This window comes from Hibiscus syriacus, unplaced genomic scaffold (genome assembly GCF_006381635.1).
Source record: "Hibiscus syriacus cultivar Baekdansim isolate YM2019G1 unplaced genomic scaffold, ASM638163v2 tig00117016_pilon, whole genome shotgun sequence".
Taxonomy (NCBI): Eukaryota; Viridiplantae; Streptophyta; class Magnoliopsida; order Malvales; family Malvaceae; genus Hibiscus; species Hibiscus syriacus.
In genome coordinates, this window is record NW_024063525.1 from 1,254,629 (window position 1) to 1,278,942 (window position 24,314).

The following is a 24,314-nucleotide window of genomic DNA, read 5'->3' on the forward strand; positions in this document are numbered from 1 at the left end:
TGTTCTCCACCTTTTTCATTCTGATATAGATGACTTTTGTTGTGGTCTTCACTCACGAATTCATTAGTTAAAAACACTTAATCATGTACTTTTTTTTTAATGACTTTTAAATATCCTTACATGATATTTCAAATGATATATTGCTTGAGATTTTACGATAAGTCGTTGAAAATAGTATTTAGGATTTCCTAGCCTATGTTTAATTTGTTGAAACTTCTGTTTGGTTTAAAATTAAAGATATATATTTACAAATGTTCGGATATATGAATATACCTCGAAACATTTAGATCGTTCTGAACATTTGTTATTACAAAAAGTTCATCTTTCAAAAAATTTCTCAAACATTGTATATGAAAGATATAATATTTTGTTCTTTTCAAGTACTATGTCCATAATAAACTAACATGATTACAAATATTAATATATTTATCAATAATTAAAATTTTATTTATGAATTATAAACAAATAGTAAATGAATATAAAACAAATATAAAAAAATTTAAATATATTTTATCAGAAAGTAAACGGATAAATAAATAAACTTATAATCAAACTAATTAAAAGTTGATTCTTTAATACAAGGATATATATTTTATTAAGATGATGAGTAATTGGTTGAACGATCCATTTGTATAAATATAGGAGAGAGCGATTCGATATGAGGTTTGTTTTACGCATTGGCGTTGATATTTCTAGGAATAACAAACTTCCGAAGATAAACCACCACACCCTGTGTATCCAAAATTCCAGTGGCTAAAAATCAATCTTTGTGAAAGAATCGGGAATTGGCATCCCACAGAACATGAAAACATGGAAGAGCATTACTTGATTCATTTTGGGGGGAACTTTCATTATCCAAGAACTTTTCAAGTTCACTGTCGAGGAAGAATTTTGTTTGAACAAAACAAGAAGAAGAAAAATTTACAGTTTTTCTTCATCCTCTTAGTACTTGAAAAGCCTTGGATAATAATAATATGGCCGTGGAAGGTAATTTCTTTTCCAGTTTTTTCTCATTGTTTTTCAAAGGTTTTAATCAAAGATGCATTTTTTGTTAATGCAGAGACGGTAAATGCAGAAAAGGAATCCCCTAGAGGGGTATTGAAGAATCCTGGGGTTGGATCAGATTCAGATAGCAACAGTTGCAGCACATTTTCAAGCTTTCCAATTCCTTCCCAAAAGAACATTAACTTTGATTTTAATGGTTTTCAATTTAAGCAAATATTCGGAGCCATCAAGAAGAAAACGCCCATAAATTTCTCAATCTTTCCTTTGGTCACCACCTATGAGGTTTCCAGGAAGACCGTGATGAAGAAAATTGCAAAACTTTATGGCTCCGAGGTTGATGATGAGTGCTGCATCCCCAATGTTAAACCTTCATGGAAGAATTTTACTTGCGCTGAGCTTGCTGCTGCTACCGATAATTTCAGTCCCGGTATGCAAATCATTCACATCTTTAACCCCATTTTTTTAAATTGTATTTCATGGAAGACTCTTTGATTTGCATTGTAAAACACATTATAGATAAGTTGCTTGGGGAAGGGGGAAGTGCACAAGTATACAAAGGGACGTTATCTGATGGTCAAGTTGTTGCGGTGAAGAAGTTCATCAAGAATGACAACGAAAATGAAGAGAGAGACACTGATTTGCTGTCAGAACTTGGGATTATTACTCAAATTAATCACCCTAATGCAGCACACTTGATCGGTCACAGCATCGATGGAGGCTTGATTTTAGTCCTTCAGTTTTCCCCCCATGGCAGCCTTGCTTCTTTGCTTTTTGGTACTGTGCCATTGTCATTTGCCATTGCCGTTGCCTTTGCCGTTGCCTGGACTAATAATGAGGAAATGTTGATGCCCTGCAGGTTCAAATGAGGGCCTTGATTGGAAGAAAAGGTTTAAGGTAGCTCTTGGTGTAGCGGAAGGATTGAAATATCTCCATCATGAATGTCCGAGGCGAATCATACATCGAGACATCAAAGCATCCAACATATTGCTCACCGAAGATTACGAAGCTCAGGTACTGCTAACTTCAAATGCACTCTGGTATGAATAGATTTCTGTGGAGTCTAGTGTAATGCGTTAGGATTTCGTCGGTTCAATTCAGATATCGGATTTTGGCCTGGCAAAATGGCTCCCGGAGAATTGTCAACACCATGTGGTAGATCACATTGAAGGAACATTCGGGTAATGACATCCATCCTTTTCAACTTCTTCAGTTGATTTTGTCATTGTTATTGGTCATTCTCATAACGTTACCCCCAGGTATTTAGCACCAGAGTATTTTATGCACGGCATTGTTGATGAAAAGACCGATGTATTCGCATTTGGAGTTCTATTACTTGAGATTGTAACAGGTCGTCGCGCCGTCGATACGTTGTCGAGACAAAGTCTTGTCATTTGGGTACATCTTTTGCACTGAATCATTAAAATTAGGAAAATATGATCCAATTAACTTATCTTTTGCTCCTCGTTTACAGGCAAAACCGATGCTTGAATTGGATGATGTTAAAAGGTTGGTGGATCCCCTACTTGGAGACAATTATGATCGAACTGAAATGAAACGTGCAATGTTAATAGCTTCACTGTGCATCAGCCACTTAGCTTCCATGCGACCGAGTATGCAAAAGGTAGCAAAACAATGGCGGAATCACGTTTGTATTTTTCACTCGAAATTTATTCTGGAAACCTTGTTTTTTCAGGTTGTAGAGATCCTTAAGGGCGAAGAACAAGATGCTGCAGAGTATCAGCCGAAGAGTTTTGGAGAAGAAGCAATAATCATAGACGATTGTGAGGCTCAAGTTTATAATAGAAGCAGCTATCAAAATGACTTGAATCGTCATATGCAGCTGGTTATGGAGTAATGGATGCTTCATGTTGCTTCTGTTTCTGTTAGTTGTTTTGTGAGAAATTCAATCCAATAGAGAGTGCCTTGCACTTGCAGGGTGGATAAAGTCCCCCATTGAAATCAATTCGAAGCTGATTGTTCTTCAGGATTTTTTTCAGCTTCCTAAATGTCCTTATTTATTCAACATACATTTAGAAGCTACAATAATCGGAAGAAACTTTCAGAAATCAGATACAAATGTATTCCTTTCATTTTGCTTTTCTTTTAATTAGTTATTGTTTTTCAAAAAACTAATGTCATTAATGGAACCCTTGGCATATAAGATTGTTGCAGCAACACCATATCACATGAATTTCAGAATAACTTCAAACTTTCCTATACATATATGTTAATATCAAACAACCATTATTTATTTATTTATTTATTTTATGAATCAAATAATTAAAATTTCATGTAAAAAATCTTTATATATATTAACTATTTAATTAATAAATTTTTCATACTTTCCATTTCAGCATGTAGCTCATCTTTAACATTTGAAGATAATAATACCTTACAAAATCCAGCCTTCAAAAGAAGGGCTCAGCTGGGAACATGCCGCCTGTCGCGACTAAGTTAGCTGAATTGCGATCTATTCCTTGTTAAAACACTAGTAAGGCTGGTGAGGCCATAAGAAAAACTGATCTGCCGCCATTGGAGTGGCCACTGTCGAGGAAGAACCAGGGAGGTCGCAGACACCGATGTTGGCAGCCTGAAGGTGGTGGTAGATATTCTGCTGATAAAATGCAGCTCCATCAAAAGGAATTCCGCAAGGAATAGTAGATACTGACTGCTGGATGGGGGCAAAACTTATATTGTTGCTGTTGGAGCTGCACTGGGGTTGTTGCTCATGGTCAACAATCGGTTTTTGCTCCGACTCAAGGGAAAGCTTTGGCCGCTTAGCTGCCCCGCCAATTGGGAGAGAACTATTGGAAATGGCTTCGACATCATAACGGTTCATCTCAAAGTTGGTCACCGCATTCACACCCCTAAACTTGATGGCAGCAATATCGTAGGCCTCTGCTGCCTCCTCTTCAGTAGCTATCACCATGCATAAGATGGTAACTATCAGCTCAAGCCAATTATGATCTTTATAAATAATGTCTACAATACAAACAACATATAGGTTCATCACACATAATTGCCTCCCTACCAAATGTCCCTAGGTAAAGGTCCTTGTTTCCAGCAACACGACCGATCCTTGCTTGCCATCGACCCTGCTGATGATGCCTGCAAAATTAAGATGATAAACTAATGCATCAATAATTGTTGTTCGCAACAGAATTACAAATCACATAATTGATAACACATCATTAAGATATAATTTGAATTCCATGCTAGATTGTTGTAACCTTGTGACACCTCTGTAAATTGATGCTCCCCTTGAAAATCCACTGCTCTTTCTATCAAATTTAAATAAAGGCATATGATAGATAAAATTTCTACAAGTAGACGAGAAAAACAGCAAACTGATTAAGAACACAACACGCACCTCCTTAAAGATGCGATAAACTCTTGCTTGGTTACATGTTTCATCTCCTCCAACTCTTTTGAATAATTTGAAATCTAAAACAAGCAAAACAACAATGAGTTAACATAAAAGGATCACTAAATTAACTAGTTTAGGTGATGAGAACTGTTCATATATATGATACCGGGAAGTTGCTGGTCGCGCTAGGACCCCAGTATTTTAGAGCTGCCAAATCATAAGCCCGAGCGGCCTTTTCTTCTTTATCATATCCACCTGTTAAAGGTTACAATATGGCATGTTTTCAGCCTACAAACTAAACTTAAATAACAAAATAAGAAACTGTTGGGAGTATCTTACCTAAGTACACTGTTGAAAACAATTTTCAATGTCCGCCAAGTTAACATCGACGGCACATTTTCATGCAAGAAAGTAAAGCAAAGATTGTTAATATTAGGTAATAATTTGATCAAAAAAATTTCTGCTTTCAATCACATTTACAAGGCAATGCAAGTCCAATATTTTGCAGGAATCATCCATGTAGATTAGTTGGCATACTAATTTGTAAAAACAAAGTAATGTTCTTTAACCCTCCCTAGCAGTCATTGTGGCTAGAGTTTGAATCAGAACATAGCCCACGTTACCAGCCTTAGAGCAGAAACACTGTCAGAAACACTGTCAACAAGCTTAGACTATAATAGTGGAGGGGCTACACATACTTTTTCATCTTTGAATCCATAATATTATATCAAATGGCGGCATATCTGATCAAATCAATCAACGGTTCAACAGAAAAATATTTAAAAAAAAAAAGATTTCCTGTAAAAAAAAGTACTAGTTTGTACACTATATATAACATCAGTCTTTCAATCATCAGAAAAGACTGACACCAAATGCCCACTTATGTATCAATGGTTTTAGAATAATGTGAGAAAGAGAAAAGACCTTGACGCCCTTTTCTGGCCTGACCCTCTCTCCTACAGCTGTTGTCCCACAAATGAGCTTCATATCTGCCCGTCCATCGGTGTCTGCATTTGCCAATGCCAACAAATTCAAAATGTTCAGACCAAAAACCTATGGAGTTTACTAATAAAACTAGAAAAAGGAAGGGGAAAGACGATGGGATTGAAAGGATATTGGACCTTGTGACCCCTCTGTAGATTGAAGTTCGCTGACCAAAAGTATCAACAATCTTCTTTGAGCTGTCGGAATCAACTGAAACAATGGCTTTATTATTACTTTGAGTAACCCCCAGGGACAAGGCCTCACCAGTTGCACAACTGGAATGAATAGGAAACTCAACGGTAGTCAACTGAGTCCGACCCATTGAAGACGAGTCATTAACTTCTGACCCAGAGTTTGTAGAAAACGCTTGGAACCCAGTAATGGAGTTGAGATATTGGTGCTCATTGAAGTAAGCAGTGACGCTCTGGTCATAGATTTGGGTCAAAGATGAGTTTTGGGTTTCGGTTTGGCTATCCGAGCATCGAACAATCGATGAGGAGTCGCCAAGGAAGTCTTCAAGCTTCGGTACTTGATGGTGGAAGCTTGTGAGAAAGGGAGATTCATCAGCCATGACTGGATCCTGAGTTTCTTTTCTTCGGGTCACTCCTAGAGTAAAAACTTGTTTTGGATTTTCCCAGTCTTCATAAACAAACATGCACATAAATGAGTCAAATCACAAGATTTTGCACGGTTCCAATACATGAACACGAGAAAGAATATCTGGGTTTTTTTTTTCTGGATATAACAGTAAGCTTTCTAAGTCGGTTTATTTAAGTAACCAGCTTGAAAAACTGAGCTTAAAGCATGTGAACTAAAATCACCATCGGCTCTCTCGTATTTTCGTGGCAACCAAGCATAAGTTATGAGAAGAAAAAGAAGAAAGAAAGAAGAAGGGTTTACCATTGGCATAGAAGTTATCGATTAGGTAATGGGGAGAAGCAGCAGCAGCTGAGGATCCTTCATATGACACAAACTGAGGCTCAGATGATGAACTCAACATTTCCATTGGAGATGGTGAAAACGAAAGCCAGTTACTGCTGTAGCTGGTGCCATTTAACATTTTCTTATATAAAATATCAAATGCAACTCTATAACCTTCAAAAGCTTCTTTTCTCTGAATCAACACTAAAATCCAAAACAAATTCCTCTGGATACAACCAAAAAACTAGCTCGGAAACGTTGTTTAACCTCGAATCATATCCTCCAAAACTGAAACTGATTATACCAAACGTTACTTATAGCTGCCCCCTTTTCAGGTAAAAACAAGTACGGTAATCACGAAGCTTAAAACTAAGAAAGATGGGCGGGGAAAGAGAAGAAATATCTTTTCGAGGCTTAAAAGAGGCTAAGTGCATGCAAAACTGGTCTGGAATTTCTTTGAAGAAGATAGAGAAGGAAAGGAATAGTTAGGAGAAGTTGGGTTGGGTTTATAAAGGGGTGGAAAAAGAGAATAAGGGGCAAATTGTTGACCAATTTTAGATGTTTAAAACCGGGGAAGCCACGTTCAAAACTTGTTTGAGAAAGCCTTTAAAACAAGGAAAATGAGGTGATCACCCTTTAAATGTTTATTTACCTGTTAAATATCGTTCAGATTATATTTTTTGATTTAACACCTTTTACAGTAAGACGTCCTCGAAGTCACGCTTTACGTTGATTTGATACCATGTGGGGTAAGACGCACCTCCTGAAGCGCGCCTTACACTGACATAGATACGCGCTGACTAATTCGAGGTCCCTGGAGCGCGTCTTACGCCACGTAGAGTAAAGCGCGACCCCCGAGGCGCGCCTTTGCTTTTTATATTTTTAAATCAATAACTTGTCCATATCAAAAAAAATATTTCATCAGTATCATTTATGAACCCGCCAATCTCAATACCAAAACATGGGTTACATCTATGTCAGATGGTGACAGACATCTCAGCCCACCAGATCTTCCAATTACATAGAAAATCTTTACAGAGATTTTTGGAAAAGCGCAAAGAGAGGTAAATAAAGTTTCTGAGTTTTTACAACTTGTAGAGCTTATTACGAAATCTGGCTAAAAAATAAATTATTTATATAGTAGTTTATCTATTCTTGTAGTTTTATTTTGGTCACATAATTATTCTTTTTAAATCATATATAATGTTATTTTTGATACAATTTTAATCATATATTGTTAAAAGATTAATTGTGACATTGAAAAATAAAAAAATTCATCATCTTAATGGTTTTATTTATTGTTTTAACGGCAAGTAATTAAAATTAAATTAAAATATAATAATAAATATAATTTAAAAATAATATAATTAAATATGTAGAATTGAATTAAAATATAACATTATATATGATTAATTAAGTTGGAAGAATAGATAAATAATTATATATGTAGTTTTACCTTGAAAAAAAACATATCCTGGTTGAAATCATTATGTATTTTCATTCAATCTATCAAAATAATAATAAGTTTATTTAATTTGTTTTTTAGGTTGACTTGTGCATCCACATATGGTTGCTAGTTCAGTGCACCTTAAAACCCGTGTTTGTTGACGTCGTTGGAGTTGATGGAGCCACTTTTAATCTAATTTTAGGTTTCCATAACTGTGTTGACCATGTCAGATAGTAATATTATTATATACATAAAGAATGGCTAAATGATGCTAATGAAATAATTTCTTTTGATAATAGACAAGTCACCGATTTAAAAATACAAAAGTAAAGGCGTGTCCCAAGGGTCGCGTTTTACCTTACGTGGCGTAAGGCGCGCCTCAGGGGCCGCGCTTTAGCCAGCGTGAGTGTAAGGCGCGCTTCAGGGGGTGCGTCTTACCTCATGTGGCACCAAATCAGCGTAAAACGTGGCTCCAGAGGCGCGCCTTACTGCAAAGAGTGTTAGATCGGGAAATATAGTATGAACGGTGCCTGACAGGGAAATAAACATTTAAAGGGTGATTTATCGTGAAAATCACCAAAAAATGAAGGTTGATAAATAATAGGGTAAACTAATTTTTATTTCGTTTTAATAGCTCATTATTTTTTAAAATTATGCCTAATGTTTAATTTTGATCATTCATTGTTAACAAATTATCGATGATGGTGATATATCTTCATAAAATAATATCATGTCATCATTGAAAAATAAAAAAAAAATCTTGTCACTAGTTCTGTTGATTTCTTAATGATATAAATGTTCAAAATAAAATCAAAACGTAACCTTAGGTATAATTTTTAAAAAATAAAATAAAAGAGTAATTAAAAGTCAAATGAAAGTGACAATCAAACGATAAATATAGTTTATCTTAAGTAATAAAAAAATGGTGGGGGTGACCTTTAGGTATGCGCAGTGAAGAAATTGTCTGAAACAACGTAGTGAAAGATCGGGGCTAGGTTGGAATGGGGTTTTTTTAGAGAAAATAACTTCAGTGACTAAAAATGCCTTATGATATACAATTTTAACCAACTTTTTTTGGATTTGCCAAAATGACCAACTAAATCGCAATGCGATCGATAATTCGCAACGCGATCTTCGGTATCGCAAATCAGTTTCTAGATTCGCAACGCGAACTTCGACTATCGCATTGCGATAGTCCAAGTTTGCGTTACGATAGTCGAAGTTCGCGTTGCGATTTTCCAAATTCGTTGCGATAGTCCAAGTTCGCGTTGTGATTTATTCCAAATTTGTTGCGATAGTCCAAAATCGCAACGACTGGTGGTATTACATTTGTTTCTTAAGAATTTTCTCTAAAAGGATAGTATTCGCGCGGACGTGTTGAAGACACGTATTACCACTACCACGACCACGACCACGACCACGACCACGAGACGAGATGGACGGCGGCGGCGCGCGAGAGTCCCCCTTGTTCTCTATCACTCAACAAGAAAGTGGGAAAACCAAGCCTTAAATACCATTCCTAATAGTGTTTCCAATACTATGTGGGATTGAGCATTACCAACACTTGTTTCCAATACTATGTGATTATTCAGGAAACAATTAACAATCATGCACCTTAAAACAACTGAATCAACAACCAATTGCATTAGTATTATACGATTAAATATGTCATAATTAAAAGTCAATCTACAATCAATCGCGATTATTGCAATTTTAAGCAAAACATTCAAAAAAATTGCATCACTCTCGAGAATAAAAAAATTGTTATCGTGCAATTACAATCAATTGAAAATAAATTAGAATTGCATGAAAACTAAATGAACCACAAATACTTTTCATACAAATACTAAAGTCATTAACTATAATTCACAAATAATATCACTATTTAAGGCTCAATCCCACATAGTATTGGGAACAAGTGTTGGTAATGCTCAATCCCACATAGTATTGGAAACACTATTGAGAATGGTATTTAAGGCTTGGCTTTCCCACTTCCTTGTCGAGTGATAGAGAACAAGGGGGACTCTCGCGTGCCGCCGTCGTCCGTCTCGTCTCGTCTCGTGGTCGTGGCAATACGTGTCTTCGACACGTCCGTGCGAATACTATCTTTTTAGAGAAAATTCTTAAGAAACAAATGCAATACCACCAATCGTTGCGATTTTGGACTATCGCAACGAATTTGGAATAAATCGTAACGCGAACTTCGACTATCGCAACGAACTTGGAATAAATCGCAACGCGAACTTCGACTATCGCAACGAACTTGGAATAAATCGCAACGCGAACTTTGACTATCGCAACGAACTTGGAATAAATCGCAACGCAAACTTCGACTATCGCAACGCGAACTTGGACTATCGCAACGCGAACTTGGACTATCACAACGAATTTGGAATAAATTGAAACGTGAACTTGGACTATCGCAACGAATTTGGAAAATTGCATTGCGATAGTCGAAGTTCGCGTTGCGATAGTCGATGTTCGCGTTGCGAATTTGGAAACTGATTTGCGATACCGGAGATCGCGTCACATTGCGATTTAGTTGGTCATTTTGGCAAATCCAAAAAAATTTGATTAAAATCGTATATTATAAGGCATTTTTGGTCATTGAGGTTATTTTCTCTTTTTTTTATGTTCATCACACCGATCCTCAATTTATTTAGAGAAATCGTCCACATCTCTAATTAATTAGGATAAACTGTTTCTTTAGTTATTTCTTTATTATTTTTTTACGTTGAACAATTGTTTTTTAAAATCATATGTACTATTATGTTTCATTTATGTTTTGATTGCTTATTGTTCAAAAAAATTAATGATAATATTAATATGATATTTTTAAATAATTTTTTTAATTTGCACATCAACAATTAAATATGATGTTTAATTAAGTGTCACTACCCTCTCGAAATAAATCATATTTAATGTATGGTTCATTTATATTTTTATATTTATATTTTGTGTGATTATAATACCCACAACCTAGTCCAAAAAAAAATCGAATTAAAGATGTAATGCCCTGAAATCTGGGTGAGTAGTTTGGGTCAACCCGAAACCTTTAAGTCAAGATAATTAAACTTCCCAAGATAGTTGGATCAAATTATATAGGTATTGGGCTTAAGTAAGGCCCAAGAGTTAAGGGTAAGTGATGGTTTTAAGTAGAGGTAAAAAGGAAAGGGACCAAAATAATAGTTTACCCATAGTTGGTTTTAAATGTTATAAACCCTATTTATTTATATGGATTTCACGAGAACCTTCTCCAAAAATATCTTCTTTTTCTTCGTGTTTCTTTCTTCTTCCTTCTCCAAAATAAGCCAAAGAGGAGAAAGTTTTTAGAGTTCCAAGTTTAGTTTGAAGAAACCAAGGTAAGAACCGTAATTTTCTTCCCTCAAGCTACTTTTTAAGCCCTAAATCATAGGTTTTGGATTATGATTTCAAAATGGGTTTTTGGGAGTTAAGAGAAATCAAGTGTTTTAAGCTTGTTTTTGGGTAGATTTGAGTTGAAGGAGTTGTATTTAAGCTTAATCTAACTTCTAGTTGAGTAGCTATCATTTTTCTTGCTTGGTTTAGTTAAAGAGGTGAAAAAGAGTTTCAAAGCAAAGGATAAAGGTAAGGTGACTCGTAGTTAAGTTGAGGGAGAGTTTAGTAACCAAAGAGGCCATGTAACACACTATCATCCCTTTCATAGTCCTAGTGATCATTAGAGATGTTTTTTAGCTTAAGAGTTAATTATAAAGCTTAGTGTTGCATGATCATGGTAGTTTCCATGTTTTTATGTTTAAGTACCTTGTAAAGCCTTATTTATGCTCCTCTTTAATCACATAAGACTTTAAGATCGTTTAGGGAACCTCACTAAGGTCTTTGGGTTAGATAAATTGGAGATTTTTGACTGAAAAAGTGTTTTCTGCATGTGGAGTATCGATACTATGAGGATTGTAATACCACAAATATCATATTAGGGACTATATTGAAAAGATTTGAAAATTTAAGATTTTATTTGAATAAAGGTAAAAGATGAGTAAATGATTTGGAATAGTGTTTAGACTAATTTGTATCAATAGATAAATTAAGAGGGCACTTTGGTCTTTTAAGAGGGTAAATGAATTTAAAAATATATCCTTATTAGGGATTTTTAAATAGGGGAAAAGAGGAAAGTAAAACATTTCTATTATTCTTCTTCTCTTTCACGTGAGTAGTGCTATCCTCCATGGTATAAGGTAAACTTCCATTAACTATCTCTTTCTTTAAATTATGGGTTGCTTTGGTAATAATAAGTGACATGTGAGCTTAAAGAAGGATTAAAACTAAGTGGTGGATGTTTTATAGGAGATTTAAAGAAATGGGTTTTTAAATGAAATGTTGATATATGTGTTTTTATTGAGGTTTATTAGTAAAATTTACTTGTCAAATGATTGAACAAGAGATTAGAAGCATGAGATATGATTAAAAACATGTTTAGAAAAATGGAATGATTCTTGAGTTGAGATGTTCCATGAAGATGTTAGATGTTAAAGGTAGCAAAATGAAGTAAAGTAAGACGAGTTAAGTAAAGAGGAGTTAAATAGTATCATTGGAGGTAAATGTAACACCCCAACCCGTACCCGACCCGAATACGAATATGAGGTGTCACATTGACTATTCAAAACTTTTACACTTATAAAAATCATGGAAATTTTAAACTTTCATTAATATAAAGTTAACAATTTACATCAGTATGTTCAAAACATTACAAAATCGATCAGAGCATACATAATTCACATAATTGTTTACATGCCAACATATTAGATACAACAAAAGACATAATGTGTAAATTACTTCTGATCTGATCTCCGGAGGAAGTATGCTGTTCTGCAGATCCTAGGTCTAATCCTCTTCCTTCTCAGTAAAATAATTATCATATCATTATTCAATCATGTCACATATGATCCATCATAAACAATAATAACATAATGTCTTATAAGAAAATAAACTCCTTGAAATATTTTATGTGCCCATGTATATTATTGAAAACTTAAGGTATGCGAGTACTTTGAGGTTGTGCACATATGCTGTCACCATAGCTCAAATAATTCTCACTTAAGGGCATATGAAATTTGTCCTGAAGGACCTCATATATGTCCCGAAGGACCTATGTATATGTCCCGAATGACCTATGTAACCACAACTCTTGGCATGCCAACTATACCTACTGCTCTCATATTACATAACACGGGCTTGAATATTTAGATGCTCCATATATTCATGTGATCATTACTTCACCACATATTCATGTACTCATGTCATTTCTCTTATAATAAAATATGTCTTATCACATATCATGTATCCCAAGAACATATAATCATATATATCATGTCATATAGCTTATGGTATTTGATTAGGTTCACATGGATCATATAACATGTATCAAAACATATAAACATATGACACTTATGCATGTGTAACACCCCAACCCGTACCCGACCCAAATATGAGTTTGAGGTGACACATTGACTTTTCAAATTTTGACTCTTGAGAAAAATTCAAAGAAAATTTAAAACTTTCATTAAAATAAAAGCGGTTTATTTACATAACGCGACCAAAATAACCAAAATCAATCAGAGCATTTTCAACTCAATCAATTAGTACATGCCAACTACATTCAAAATAACCAAACACATTTAAATTATCCACTTTCTAATCTGAAATTTTGTAAGGGAGATGCTGACCTGTCTTGCTCTTCTTCGCTTCTTTTCTCGATTCTGTACCTACGTGTGAAACAATCACACGCTAAGTCTATGACTTAGTGAGGCAAATAAACATGTGATGTAACTATAACTTGTAATAATGCCGTAACAATCACTGCTATCATATCCTATCACTCATATCCTTATTCATGTAACAAATACCTAGAACACCTATACAATATATCATTAAATATAAGAACATACTCACATATACTCATCACTCATCATTTTCATCATTAGCCTTATTTTACCATCATTATTATTATCATTTATATCCCTTAACCATATCCTCTTATACCTATCATTTTAATCAACATATGACTCATTCATTCGTACAACCCAAATATAATCATATATATAACATGTAATATAATTCATAGCACAAAAGCATATAAATCACATGTAATATGGTTATTGTTATCTCTTTATTAGCCCATGTACACATGTGATAACTATAGATATGTGAGTCTATAGAGGTTGTGCACAAATGCTATCACCATAACTCGTATAATTACACCGAAGTGCTGCGTAGAAATGCACCGTAGTGCCACGTAGGATTGTACCGAAGTGCCATATAAAATGTCCCTAAGGACCACGTAGAAAATTCCTTAAGAATCATATACATATACAAAGGATCAAGTATATGTCTCAAAAGACATCACACATGTTCCAAGGAATACATATATGTCCCGAAGGACCGCGTAGACCCTCTACTCTTGGTATGCCAACTATACCCCTAGCTCTCATGACACATAACATGGGCATTATTATCTATGTCATTTCATATTCACACATTCATAACACTTATCTCTTATCGCATGTCTGATCTCTTATAATCATGTAATCACATAGCTCATGTCATTTCTTGTGAAATCATATATATCATGTAAGACATATCAGACATGTACACACACAAATCACCTCATATAATTCACATGATTTATTATCTCGTAGATCATAACATATTTTCATACAATTTCACAAATCATTATCATATATGGATATCACATTTGTACTTACTCACATAGATAATGTTATATAGCACTAAAATCCCACAGTTCCTATTTCGTAGCTTATATATATTGTTCTTATATCTTTTTATAGACATATAAACACCTAGATCATAATTCCCTAATTTATTGTACATAATCATATCATCATTTATATTCATAACCCCTAGCTCATATTTTGTTCTCTTATGCTTACATAGATCCTATAACATATATTGTAGCATTCTAACATATATCACTTATATAAATTCATTTATATACAAATTTCTTATATTATCTTAATTCAAGTTTACGTTACTCTTATAACCTTTTCATATGACTTCATAGATCTTTACCATGTAATTTCTATATCATAGCTCATATAAGCACATCAATCTTTCTCATACAACTTATCTCTCATATGATTATCATTATTTATGTACAAATCTCCTAATTGATATTCTATTTTCATATTGTCCTATAAATCAATGATAGTTAGTTTATCTCACCTTTCATTTAATACTATAAGTAAATTATAATAGTTTACATAAACTTGACTCATGTAATTTATGTTTTGCTATTATATCTTCATCTAAACATATATTTTACATGTTCATGATCACTTAACTTATTTTCTTTCTATGGTTATCACTTACAACATTTACTATTACACATGATTCGTGCCCTTATAACTTATTTTACATATTCACACAACTCATAAGGTTCACATATAGTTACATATTTTGTTCTCATATAACCCATATCATATAAATTCACACCTCATAACATATAATATGAACAAAACATATACACATAATACAACCTTAATCATGCTTCTATTCATGCAAACATAAAATATTGGAAACAGACTTATCACAAGTCTAATTTCCATATAATAATATGCACAACCTAATAATATGCACTCACCTTGGCCTCACTAAGTTTCAATTCCCTTTTTATGATTTCCTCTCTTTTGATAAAGTCTTAACTTGATACTCGTTCTGGAACTTGTTCATGTTCAATATCTACATAATCATACATTGATACATATCAGTATTTAATTGATATACTCTAATCTATCATTTCTTAGACCAAAAGAAATGTCTATTTCAATTTCCCCTTGAAGTGCATCGATGCATTCTTTAACATGTGCATCGATGCATTCTTTAACATGTGCATCGATGCACTACCCATGCATCGATACACCAATCACCTTCGATGTTTTCATTTTAAGGGGGTGCATCGATGCACTTCCTGTGCATCGATACACTCTGAACAATTCTAGAAATTTACTCTTGATGCATCGGTGCACATTAAATGTGCATCGATGCACATAGCCCATAATTCATTTTTAAGCCCGAAAATCTACTCAATTCAACTCAAATGCTTCATCTTTCATCCCCTTTCATGTTCTCAACTCATATACACATGTTTAAACTCATTTATGTTCATTTACCTCTTCTTGAACCTTAATATTCTCTCCTCTTTATTAACTTCCAGAATCATACCAGATTTTCAACATGTTTTAAAACTCATTTTATCACTTCATATCTCTTAATTTAACCCTTGACAAGTCAAATTCAACTTCAAAATCTATTAACTCATTCTATTTAACTAATTCACTTAAAAAATCTTCATATTTAATCCTTCATAACTCATCCATTTTGAAGTTCCAACATACTTTAATCTCTAAATAATCTTTCTTAGCACCCCATGAATCAAAACTAAGCTTAAAACTCAAGAATTAACCAACTGAAATTAAACTTACATTTATCATGGAGCTTACGGGAAGAGAGGAGGAAGGAGATAATCCAAGCTCCACACTTTTATTTTCGTCTCACCCTTTCTACGTGTTTTATAACCTTAAAAGAAAGATAAAAATCTTTCTGGTCAAATGACCATTTTACCCTTTATTTCCTTTAGCAATTACTAAATAACCTTCATCATATATTTCCAATAATCATTGAACTATTTCATTCTTCTACTTTAGTCACCAAATTCTGAAACTTTACAATTTAGTCACTAACCCGGTATTGCGGATGATACAACATGTGCTTAGAATGATCATATATATATATATACACATTCATACCTATTGGACCATGAAATTTAAACATAGGAAATAGACTTATCACAAGTATTATTTCCTTAAAACTACAACTATAATATATCATGCACTCACCTTAGCCTCACTTAATCCCTATCACTTCTATGACTTAATTTCTCTTTCTTGATCGTTCATAACTTTTCGGTCGTTCTGGAACTTGCTTGTACTCGATATCTACACAATCATACATTGTATATCCATATCATCATTGCAAATAACATGATTGGATCCTTAATTTCTTAAGCTAAAAAGAAAGGCTTAATTCCATTTTCCACTTGGACTAGTATCGATAACCAAGGTAAGGTACCGATACTTCCCTAATTGTAGTATCAATACCAAGCCTAGGTATCAATACCCATTTTCGATTATGTAATCCTTGTTTCCAAAATGGTATTGATACTGACTTTATGGTATCGGTACCCTTGGTATCAATACGACCCTTCAGGTATCAATACCTTATGAATAACTCGTCAATTTTGGGCTTATGGTATCGATATTGTTCAACCAGTATCGATACCCCAACTCCAAATTTCATTCATTTACCCTTGAAGTATCGGTACTGGATGAAGCAGTACCGATACTCATAGACCAGAAATCACTTTTAAACTTGAAATTTACCCATATTAATCTAAACCTTTCATTCCTTCACCCTTTTCATACACTTAAACTCATATACACATACTCTAATCAATTTATATCCATATAAACCATCATTATCTTCAAAATCTCATCCTTTGTCTTGAAATCAAGAATCATACAAATTTTCCAACATGTTCTAATTTAAATTCCAACACTTAATACTTCTTAATTTAGCTGATGAAAAGTCAATTCTAGTCTCAAAATCTAACTACCTTTCTCCCAAGATTTTATTTGGAGACTCCTTATCTTTAATCATTTCTAACTCCTTCATCTTATAGTTTTTAAGAAAACTTAAGCTTTCCTTAAGTTTAAGTATCATCTAAGAATCATAAATCAAACTTAAGTTCAACAAATAATCAACTCACAAGAAAACTCACCTTTGTTATGGTAGTTCACGGTTGGAAGAAGAAGAAGAAGATAATTCTCTCGATATTTCCTTTCCCTTTTCTCTCAAATCTCAACGTGTTATATATCCTCACCATATCAGATTTTTAAGTCATTAATTGATCAAATGACCAATTTTCCCTTCCATTCATTATTCTTTTCTATTTAGTCCTACACAAAATTTTCCAAATATAAGTCTTTAAACTGTTCAATTTATCTACTTTAGGCACTAAATTCTGAAGTTTTACAATTTGGTCACTAACCCAATATTGAGGATGTTACAAATCTCCCCCCATTAACAAAATTCGTCATCGATTTTTTTTACTGCATAAAGAGATGTGGGTATTGATTTCTCATGTCTTCTTCATGCTCCCACGTTGCTTTCTTTACCTTGTGATTCTTCTGTAATACCTTGACAAATGGAATATTCTTGTTCCTTAATTGTTTCACCTCATGAGCCAATATTTGTATTGGTTCTTCCTGATAAGTCAAGTCAGTCTGAACCTCTATCTCTTCTGGTGTCGCAATATGGGAGGGATCAGACCTATATCTTTGAAGCATGGAAACATGGAAAACATTATGAATTTTCTTCATTTCAGGTGGTAAAGCCAATTGGTATGCCACTGATCCTAATCTCTTAATGATCTCAAAAGGTCCAATAAACTGGGGACTAAGTTTTCCTTTTCGTCCAAATCTCAACACTTTCTTCCATGGTGACACTTTTAGGAATACTTTATCTCCAATTTGAAACTCAATTTCTTTCCTCTTAAGATCAACATATGTTTTCTGTCTATCAGCTATCGCTTTAAGATTGTTTTGAATCACTTGAATTTTTTCTTCCACATCCTTAATCAACTCAGGACCAATAACTTCTCGATCCTTAAGCTCGTACAAGTTCAAAGGCGTACAACATTTTCTCCCATATAAAGCCTCATAGGGAGCTATCTTTATGCTTGATTGGTAACTATTATTGTAAGCAAATTCAGTAAGCGGCAAGTATTTTTCCCATGATCCTTTGAACCCTATTACACAGGCTCTTAACATATCCTCCAGAATTTGGATAGTCCGCTCAGACTGTCCATCGATCTAAAGATGAAACGATGTGCTAAAGTTTAATCGAGTTCCTAGCGATCTATGTAAAAACTTACAAAACCTTGATGTAAATCTAGGATCCCTATTAAAAACAATCAAAACATGAACACCATGCAATCATATAATCTACCTGATGTACAATTCAACATACTTATCCATTGAGAAATCCATTCTTACTGGAATAAAATGAGCTGATTTAGTCTATCTATCCACGATCACCCATATTGAATCTCTTTTGTTCGAATTCAGTGGCAAACCCATCACAAAATCCATCGTCACATTCTCCCATTTCCATTGAGGAATAGGCATTGGTTGCAATAGTCTGAACAGAACTTGATGCTCAGTCTTGACTTGTTGACAAATCAAACATTTGGACACAAATTCTGTACTACTTCTCTTCATTCCTGACCACCAATATTGACTTTTAAGATCCATATACATCTTGTTTTCACCCGGGTGCATCGTCAATGCACTACTGTGAGCTTCTGTTAACATATCATTATTCAACTCATCATCATCTATAATCACTAATCTCCCTAGGTAATACATATTCCCATCAGATTTAATCTCATAATCTTTATTCTCTTCATTATTTATTTGTTGTATCCTATTCAAACATTTTTCATCTTTGATTTGAAATTCCTTAATTCGATCTAGCCATGTTGGCTTAAGTATCAATTCCGCACATATTGCACCATCTCCATCTAATGACAACTTGGAATCTAAAGCTCGTAAGGCTGTAAACATCTTTCGATTTAAGGAACCCACTACCACATTTGCTTTTCTAGGATGGAAATCGATTACCACTTCATAATCCTTTAGAAATTCCACCCATATTATCTGTCTTAAATTTAACTTATTTTGGGTCATCAAATACTTCAAACTCTTATGATCGGTATATAAATAACAACGTCCACCATATAGGTAGTGACATCAAATTTTAAGAGTGAACATTACTACAACCAACTCCAGATCGTGCGTTGGATAATTCTTCTTACGTAGTTTCAATTGTCTAGATGCATAAACCACTACCTTGCCTTCTTGCATCAACACACATCCCAAACCATTATGGGTCACATCACTATAAACCACATAGTTCTTGCCAGATTCAGGTTGAACCAATACTGGAGCTTCTATCAAATTCTTCTTCAATGATTCAAAACTTTATTGACACTCAGGAGTCCAAGAAAACGCCACATCTTTCCTCATCAACCTACTTAAAGGTAAAGCTATCATCGAAAAGTTCTTAACGAACCTTTGATAATAACCTGCAAGTCCCAGAAAACTTCGAATTTCAGATACATTCTTTGGAACTTCCCATTCTAAAATAGAAATCACATGTTCAAGGAATGTCACTTCATTCAACCAGAACTCACACTTAGATAATTTAGCATATAACTTCTTATCTCGTAAAATTTGTAAAACTCTTCTTAAATGGGCACTATGATCTTCATTCGATTTAGGATACACCAATATATCATCAATGAAAACAACCACGAACTGGTCAAAATAAGGTTAAAATATTCTATTCATCAGGTCCATGAAAGCAGTCAGTGAATTCGTAACTCCAAACGGCATAACAATGAACTCGTAGTTACCATATCTCGTTCTAAATGCTGTCTTTGGAATATATTTCTCCTGAATCTTCAACTGATGATATCCAGATCACAAATCGATCTTAGAGAAAACTGAAGCTCCTTTCAACTGATCAAACAAATCCTCAATTCTAAGGAGAAGATACTTATTCTTGATAGTCACCTTACTTAGTTGCCTATAATCGATGAAAAGACACATTGAACCATCTTTCTTATTGACAAACAACACTGGAGCTCCCCAGGGCGATACACTTGGTCTAATAAATCCTTTGTCCAACAATTCATGTAACTAAATCTTTAACTCCTGCAACTCTTTTGGAGCCATTCTGTACAGTTCAATTGCAATGGGCACTGCTTTAGGCATTATCTCAATATGAAATTCCACCTCCCTATCCAGAGGTAAACCTGACAACTCTGTACGAAAACAATATGGAAACTCTCTAACTATGGGAATTTCTTCAATCCCTTTTTCCTTAGTTCTAATATCCAATACATTAGCAATGAAACCCTGACATCCTTATAGTAATAAATTCTTTGCTGACATTACTGATATTACGTTTGCCAATGGATTCCATCTTTCACTGAATACTATAACTTCAAATCCTTTTGAACTGATTAACGTTATCCTCTCCAGTCTACAATCAACATTATCATGAAAGCGATATAACCAGTCCATTCCCAATATCACTTTGAATTCATCAAAGGGTAATTCTATTAGATTAGTAGGGAATTCAATTCCCTGAATCGGTATGGTACACCCTCTACACACTCTATTTACCCAAGCACTATGCCCTAATGGATTTGTCATTATCACATCACTATTAGTGGCTTCTAATTGAATTCCCAATTCTCTCACCAATTTACTACTAATATATGAATATGTGGAACCCAGATCAATCAATACCATTACACATTTATTGCACAGAAGGAAAGTACCTACAATTATCTCTGGATTATCACACTCTTCATTGGTCTTGATATTATACACTAGGGAAGTAGAGCGCACTTCTTGTTGAGTAAAGGACTCGGGCTGACTTCTTCCTGCACCCCTTCTTCTTTCTCTCTGAGACATCGAAGCAGATCACTCCGACTGTGCAGGCTCTCCGGCACTCAATGGATAATCTTGCATGAAATTTCCCTTTTCCCCACACCGAAAACAAGCTCCAGATTTTACTCTGTATATTCTACTATGGCTTCTTCACAAAGCTGACATTGTCTCACTTGACCCTGATTTGCTCTCTCAACACCAGACCCTATTAATTGAGTATGTTTATCTCTCATCTAATTTGATCCTCTAGCGAAGGATGCCACTGACTCAGACCTTTTCTGAGATCGAAAACCAGAATCTCTACCTCTCTTAGGTGGTGTAGAACTCGATGAAGCCCCAATTCTTTTGGACGATTGGGTTCTTTGCTCCCCAAACCTTTCATTTTGAGCTCTCTCTAGAGCTTTAGCACGATTTACTACCTCTTGAAATGAGGATAGAATCAACACAATCAATATTTCTTTCAAGCTCGGGCGCAAGCCCTCCACAAACCTCTCACACGCATCATTCTCTGTCGGAATCAACTCAGTCACAAATGACTTAACTTATTGAACTCACACTCGTATTCATACATAGTACGATTTCATTGCTTCAGATTCAAAAATTCTTGTTTCATCTACTTGATGAACTGATTTCCTATATACTTGTGCTTGAACTCTTCTAACAACAATGACCATGACACTTGGTCAAATGTCATCCTCAGGGTGACATTTTTCCACCAGATTCTTGCTTGCCTACAAAGCAAGGAGACCACTCGATCTAGTTTCTCCATATCAGAACAGTGGAGTCCATTTAACATGATCTTCACATCATTGAGCCAAAGGTTCGCAGTAACATGACCTTCTTCGGCTTCACCTTTGAACTCAGAAGCTCATAATCCCTTTAACTCCTTTGCTATATTCATTCTTTGAGTAAAGGAAGCAGAAGGTTGGAAACGTGTCAGGATTGCGTCCAACGTCGTGAAGAAAACTTCTTGATTTTGTACAGATACTCCAGAAAGTGCCTGTTCTTCACCTTGTATGGCCAGGGCAGGTGAATTACTACTCTCAGTTGGCTTATCATCTCTCGCTTCACTTTGGGAGCTATCGTGTCCGGACATCTAATAAGATATAACCATATAACTCTATTAGAAAAACAACATACTTATTACTCTTATCAGATCAGAAGTTCTCACTAAATATGTTGGCATGTATACATTTAAAGACACTATAGACTTTGGTTTATGCCTAGAATAGGCTAAACCATAGCTCTGATACAATTAAATGTAACACCCCAACCCGTACCCGACCCGGATACGAATCCGAGGTGTCACATTGACTATTTAAAACTTTTACATTTATAAAAATCATGGAAAATTTAAACTTTCATTAACATAAAGTTAACAATTTACATCAGGATGTTCAAAACATTACAAAATCGATCAGAGCATACGTAATTCATATATTTGTTTATATGCCAACATATTTGATACAACAAAAGACATACTGTGTAAATTACTTTTGATATGATCTCCGATGGAAGTATGATGTTCCGCAGATCTATATCTGATCCTCTTCCTTCTCAGTACCTACGTGTAAAAAGCTTACACGCTAAGTCATAGAATTAGTGAGGCATATAATAAAATAATGCATTTCCTAAAATATGAACATGCAATCTAATTATTTCAAATATAATCACAACTATCATATCATTATTCAATCATGTCACATATGATCCATCATAAGCAATAACAACATAGTATCTTATAAGAAAATAAACTCCTTGAAATATTTTATGTGCCCATGTATATTATTGAGAACTTAAAGTATGTGAGTACTTTGAGGTTGTGCACATATCCTGTCACCACTGCTCGTATAATTTCCACTTAGTGGCATATGAAATTTGTCTCAAAGGACCTCATGTATGTCCCGAAGAACCTATGTATATGTCCTGAAGGACCTATGTAACCCTCAACTCTTGGCATGCCAACTATACATACAACGCTCATATTACATAACATGGGCTTGAATATTTATATGCTCCATATATTCATATGATCATTAATTCACCACATATTCATGTACTCATGTCATTTCTCTTATAATCACATATGTCTTATCACATATCATGTATCCCAAGGACATATAATCATCTATATCATGTCATATAGCTTATGGTATTTGATTAGGTTCACAAGGATCATATAACATGTATCAAAGCATATAAACATATGACACTTATACATGTGCTTATAATGATTATATATATATATATGTATGCTCATACCTATTGGACCATGAAATTTAAACATAGGAAATAGACTTATCACAAGTCTTATTTCCTTAAAACTACAACTATAATATAACATGCACTCACCTTAGCCTCACTTAATCCCAATCACTTCTATGACTTAATTTCTCTTTCTTGATCGTTCCTAACTTTTCGATCGTTTCGGAACTTGCTTGTACTCGATATCTACACAATCAAACATTTTATATACATATCAGCATTGCAAATAACATGATTTGATCCTTAATTTCTTAAGCTAAAAAAAAGGCTTAATTCCATTTTTCACTTGGAATAGTATTGATACCCAAGGTATGGTACCAATACTTCCCTAGCAGTAGTATTGATACCAAGCCTATGTATCGATACCCATTTTCGATTCTGTAATATTTGTTTCAAAAATGATACCGATACTGACCTTATGGTATCGGTACCCTTGGTATCGATACTACCCTTCAAGTATTGATACCTCATGAATAACTTGTTAATTTTGGGTTTATGGTATCGATGATGTTCAACCAGTATCGACACCCCTTCTTTAAATTTTATTCATTTACCCTTGAAGAATTAGTACTGGATGAAGTAGTACCGATAATCATAGCCTAAAAATCACTTTTAAACATGAAATTTACCCATATTAATCTAATCCTTTCATTCCTTCACCCTTTTCATACACTTAAAGTCATATACACATACTCTAATCAATTTATATCCATATAAACCATCATTATCTTCAAACTCTCATCATTTTTCT

At 34.3% G+C, this 24,314-nt stretch overlaps 2 protein-coding genes and 1 long non-coding RNA gene across 3 annotated transcripts; 2 read left to right on the forward strand and 1 right to left on the reverse strand.

Moving 5' to 3' along the window:
* Positions 1 to 687: 687 nt before the first annotated feature.
* On the forward strand, positions 688 to 2,950 carry LOC120195471 (receptor-like cytosolic serine/threonine-protein kinase RBK1). The gene is made up of 8 exons (XM_039197489.1): positions 688 to 987; positions 1,061 to 1,432; positions 1,522 to 1,779; positions 1,862 to 2,016; positions 2,104 to 2,183; positions 2,262 to 2,400; positions 2,477 to 2,626; positions 2,699 to 2,950. Exons 1-8 carry the CDS (start codon positions 975 to 977, stop codon positions 2,858 to 2,860), a joined length of 1,329 nt encoding a protein of 442 aa, XP_039053420.1. The 5' UTR covers positions 688 to 974; the 3' UTR covers positions 2,861 to 2,950.
* A 528-nt stretch (positions 2,951 to 3,478) lies between these two features.
* LOC120195601 (AP2-like ethylene-responsive transcription factor AIL6) lies at positions 3,479 to 6,416 on the reverse strand. The gene is made up of 9 exons (XM_039197575.1): positions 6,257 to 6,416; positions 5,494 to 5,995; positions 5,297 to 5,379; positions 4,712 to 4,720; positions 4,539 to 4,627; positions 4,376 to 4,449; positions 4,236 to 4,286; positions 4,037 to 4,113; positions 3,479 to 3,924 (listed from the first exon to the last, which is right to left on the reverse strand). Exons 1-9 carry the CDS (start codon positions 6,414 to 6,416, stop codon positions 3,494 to 3,496), a joined length of 1,476 nt encoding a protein of 491 aa, XP_039053506.1. The 3' UTR covers positions 3,479 to 3,493.
* Positions 6,417 to 7,284: 868 nt separating this feature from the next.
* Positions 7,285 to 7,866, forward strand: LOC120195569. Its single transcript, XR_005523078.1, has 2 exons — positions 7,285 to 7,341; positions 7,824 to 7,866. It is a non-coding gene; the product is annotated as an uncharacterized LOC120195569 (long non-coding RNA).
* The last annotated feature ends 16,448 nt before the right edge of the window (positions 7,867 to 24,314 follow it).